The sequence below is a fragment of the Gymnoscopelus braueri genome, assembly GCF_963280865.1.
Source record: "Gymnoscopelus braueri genome assembly, chromosome: 17".
NCBI classification, from domain to species: Eukaryota; Metazoa; Chordata; class Actinopteri; order Myctophiformes; family Myctophidae; genus Gymnoscopelus; species Gymnoscopelus braueri.
In genome coordinates, this window is record NC_137617.1 from 41,790,626 (window position 1) to 41,794,395 (window position 3,770).

A 3,770-nucleotide genomic window follows, 5' to 3' on the forward strand; every position below is an offset into this window, starting at 1 on the left:
ATCATATTATTAATGACATCAGGATTCTGACCGAATTCCCATCAGGCGTATCACTCCCTCCTCTGGTCCGTTGCAATCTGGGAACCCATTCGGTAAAAAAAAAGGAAAGAAATATTGTTTCCCCTTTGTTTTTGCCTCTGGGGGCACCACCTCCTTTTTTGTGTAGAAACAGGAATTCGGTTTGGCTCTTCCCCTTTCGTATTCCACTTCCTCCCGGGTGCTTCTGCGTTTATTCCTACTAACAACAACACATGTTTAGGGCAGTGGCGCTGACAGAGTCTTCAGAGATTAGGTCCTTTGTGATATGGACACTGAGTTTCTCAATCAGTCAGGCGGTTCTCGAGGTACGCTGGGCTGGGGACACACTCATTCACTCACACGCCCAAGAGCGTAATTTATAGAAGGATATACAGTATACTTTTAAAAACTTTAATACTGGAAATCACTGGCAGTCGGGTCGGGCTGAAACTTTGCCCAGCTATGGAGATGACAGACATCATAGTACCGACCATACAGTACAGGACTGAGGGCATAGCCTGGCCACAGGAAGTCCAAGATCCACATGGAATCCACGTCATTATTAGACCCCATCTAGTTTAGTCTTCGTCTTTTAGTGGTCTCGACGTTGTCCAGTGGGCTTGCCGTTTCCTTTTTCCTTTTATTAGCGGGCTTGTTGGCAGCGAGCACACGCTTGTTGTTAGTCATGGCCGCCAGTTCCCACCTGATGTTGTGTGGGAGCTCCGACCGCTTCAGACGGAACCGAATGACAGCTACCTTGCATAGCGTCTTCAGACCAGTACAGAAGTCTAAGATGTGCAGGTCATCAGCGGCGGCCGCCGTGTATCCTCCCTTGTATCCTCCAAAGAGGATGATACGATCTCCCACCACGCAACAGCACATCCCATACATCCGAGACGGGCCTTTTCCCTTGGGCTCAACCTTCTTCCAGATGAAGGTCTTTGGGTTGAATCTCCACAGATCATTGAAGGTCTGCTTCCAGGTGCAGCCGCCAAATATGTACAGCTCTCCATTGTAGACAAAGGCTGACTGGCCAAAGCGTGGCTCTGGAAGAAGCGGTGCGGAAGGCACACTCAGCCAGCAGTTGGTCTTTGTGTCAAACACTCTGATGTTGTAGTCCTCCTGGTCACCCCAGCCCCCAAATACAAACATCTTTGTTCCCATGATGGTGGCAGAGTGACTCGATGAAGCAGGTGGCGGAGTGCCCCTGGTCTTACTCAAAGACCAGACCATTGTGGTGGTGTCCAGCTTGTAGATGTTGCTGTTGCATTCAGTCTCAAACGCATCGTTTATGGTTAATCCTCCATAGACATACATGAACGTCCCCAAGGCGCAGGCCGAGTGGCCGCACCTTGCCCCTGGAATAGTCCCAGAAGTCCTGGTCTTGAACCAACTGTGGGTGTCGATATCAAATGCGTAAGTGTCGTTTTTGCTATAGAGCCCTCTGTAAGTAATCCCGCCCCAGATGTAGATGGTATCTTCTACAAGCACGGCCGCGTGGCCCCCGCGCATGGAGGGTACCTCAAGGGGACATTTTCCTCTTCTGGTTCTAGTCACTGGTGGCAACTTCGTCCAGCTCAAGGACACCGAGTCGAAGACGTGCACGTTGATCTGATCGACGTCGTTGCAGGTTTCCCCGTTACAAGGCCCTCCGAACGAGTACACATTCTGCCGCACCGCTACTGCAGCATGATGGGTTCGCGTCGGCCTTTTGGCTTTGGACACGGTCCAGTACATCTTTCTCCCGCTCGCTCGTTCTCTACGTCGGAGTTCTCTGTGTCTGTCTCTCTGACTAATAATATATCTCTGTCCGGCTGCCTCTCTCTTGACGTACACGGTCATTAGCAGCACCCGCAAGATATAGCTTGGTCTGATGACACACACAGAACCGTCATGCATGCCTAACAACAATGCCGATTTGTACAGACATTCTCATCTGCACACTTTGCTGATGTGCTCATATATGGAGATCTCTGTATCGGTCAGTCCGTGTCCCTTTAATGCCCATATATGGATATCTCTGTATCTGTCAGTCCATGTCCTTTTTATACCCATATATGGAGATCCCTGTATCTGTCAGTCCTTGTCCTTTTTATACCCATAAATGGAGATCCCTGATGCCATCAGTATATGCCCATATATGGGCATGCTGGTATGCTCAAATATGGAGATCTCTGTCAGTCCCTTCTATGCCCATATATGAAGATCCTTGATGTCATCAGTATATTTTGGGCATGCTGATATGCCCATATATGGAGATCTCTGTATCTGTCAGTCCATGTCCCTTTTATGCCCATATATGGAGATACCATTCCCTCATGTCATCAGTATATGCCCATATATGGGAACGCTGATATGCCCATATATGGAAATCTCTGTATAGTCAGTCCTTGTCCCTTTATGCCCATATATGGAGATATCTGTCAGTCCGTGTCCCCTTTTATGCCCATATATGGAGATCCCTGATGTCATCAGTTCAGTATATGCCCATATATGGGCATGCTGATATGCCCATACATGGATATCTCTGTATCTGTCAGTCCTAGTCTATTTTATGCCCATATATGGAGTTTATGCCCATGGGCATGCTGATATGCCCATATATGGAGATCTCTGTATCTGTCAGTCCCTTTTAAGCCCATATATGGAGATCTCTGATGTCATCAGTATATGCCCATATATGGGCATACCCCCTTTTGTGCCCATATCTGGAGCTGACTTGTTTGCACCTGACGCCATGACGACACATTGAGGTTATACAACACATTCCATATTTGGGTGTAGCTGCATTGGGAACTCCTTATATGGTTATGTCTGAGTCATGGTGACATGAGCATGACGTCAGGTCCACCCCGCCGGTCCTCCCTTAAGCCGTTGTTTTAATATAGGATGATGCAACCAATGCAAAACTGCACAAATTAAGTCCTGTGATGTGAAATGTAACGTAACGCACTGTCACTGGGCTACACTCACTTTGCAAGTCCTTCACAAGAGGAAGTAAGAAACGGATGTTGAGAACTAGTGCTGTAATTAACCGGTTACTAACTTAATTCAGAGAGGATTTACAAGCAGCCGCCATCATACATTATAGTGCCTAGAACAGTGGTTCCCAAACTGGCTCCCAGGGGGGGTCTCCAAATTATTTTGGGTGGTCCCCAGATGATTAGCTTAATGTGCAACATTGTTTTCTCACTCAACAGTAAACAAACCAACATACAGTATAAGCGTATACAGGATATCTGCACATTTCTAAAGTTACAAGTTACAACTTTTAAGACCTTTTAAAAAACATATTGGCCAAATTGAGAAATATTACCCGAGAAAGAGGCAAACATTGTGAAAATAGCCGATCTACAAGCAGTGTGAGGCGTTGTGAGCTCGTAGTTCACAATATTTATCTGTGGAACTGAGTCAAACTAAATGTAATGCCTACAATTCCAAGTGCTTGTCAGGGTGGGGGGGTCCCCAGTTCAAATATGATAATTTTGGTGGTCACTGCCTGAAAAGTTTGGGAACCCTTGGGCTAGAAGACGTCACCACAAATATACAAGCACACCATTGCCCCAGTGCCGCCCCCCCCAACATCTGAAACCCTTTAGCCGTGCATTTCCAAGGTGACACAGGAGGCAGAGGCAAGCATAAATCTTGCTCCTCCTTCCTCTGGCTCCTGCCACTTTTGGAGCATGTGGCTGGCACCAGAATGCCTCCAAGTGTGCAAAACCTCTCTTGACGGGGTCTGCACGCATGATGAC

The 3,770-nt window shown here is 47.4% G+C and overlaps 1 protein-coding gene across 1 annotated transcript; it reads right to left on the bottom strand.

The window, feature by feature from the left end:
* Nucleotides 1-591: 591 nt before the first annotated feature.
* On the bottom strand, nucleotides 592-1,755 carry LOC308105153 (kelch domain-containing protein 3-like; the record flags this gene model as incomplete). The annotated part of the gene is made up of 2 exons (XM_080455785.1): nucleotides 592-1,140; nucleotides 1,249-1,755. 2 exons carry the CDS (start codon nucleotides 1,753-1,755, stop codon nucleotides 592-594), a joined length of 1,056 nt encoding a protein of 351 aa, XP_080311911.1.
* Nucleotides 1,756-3,770: the final 2,015 nt, after the last annotated feature.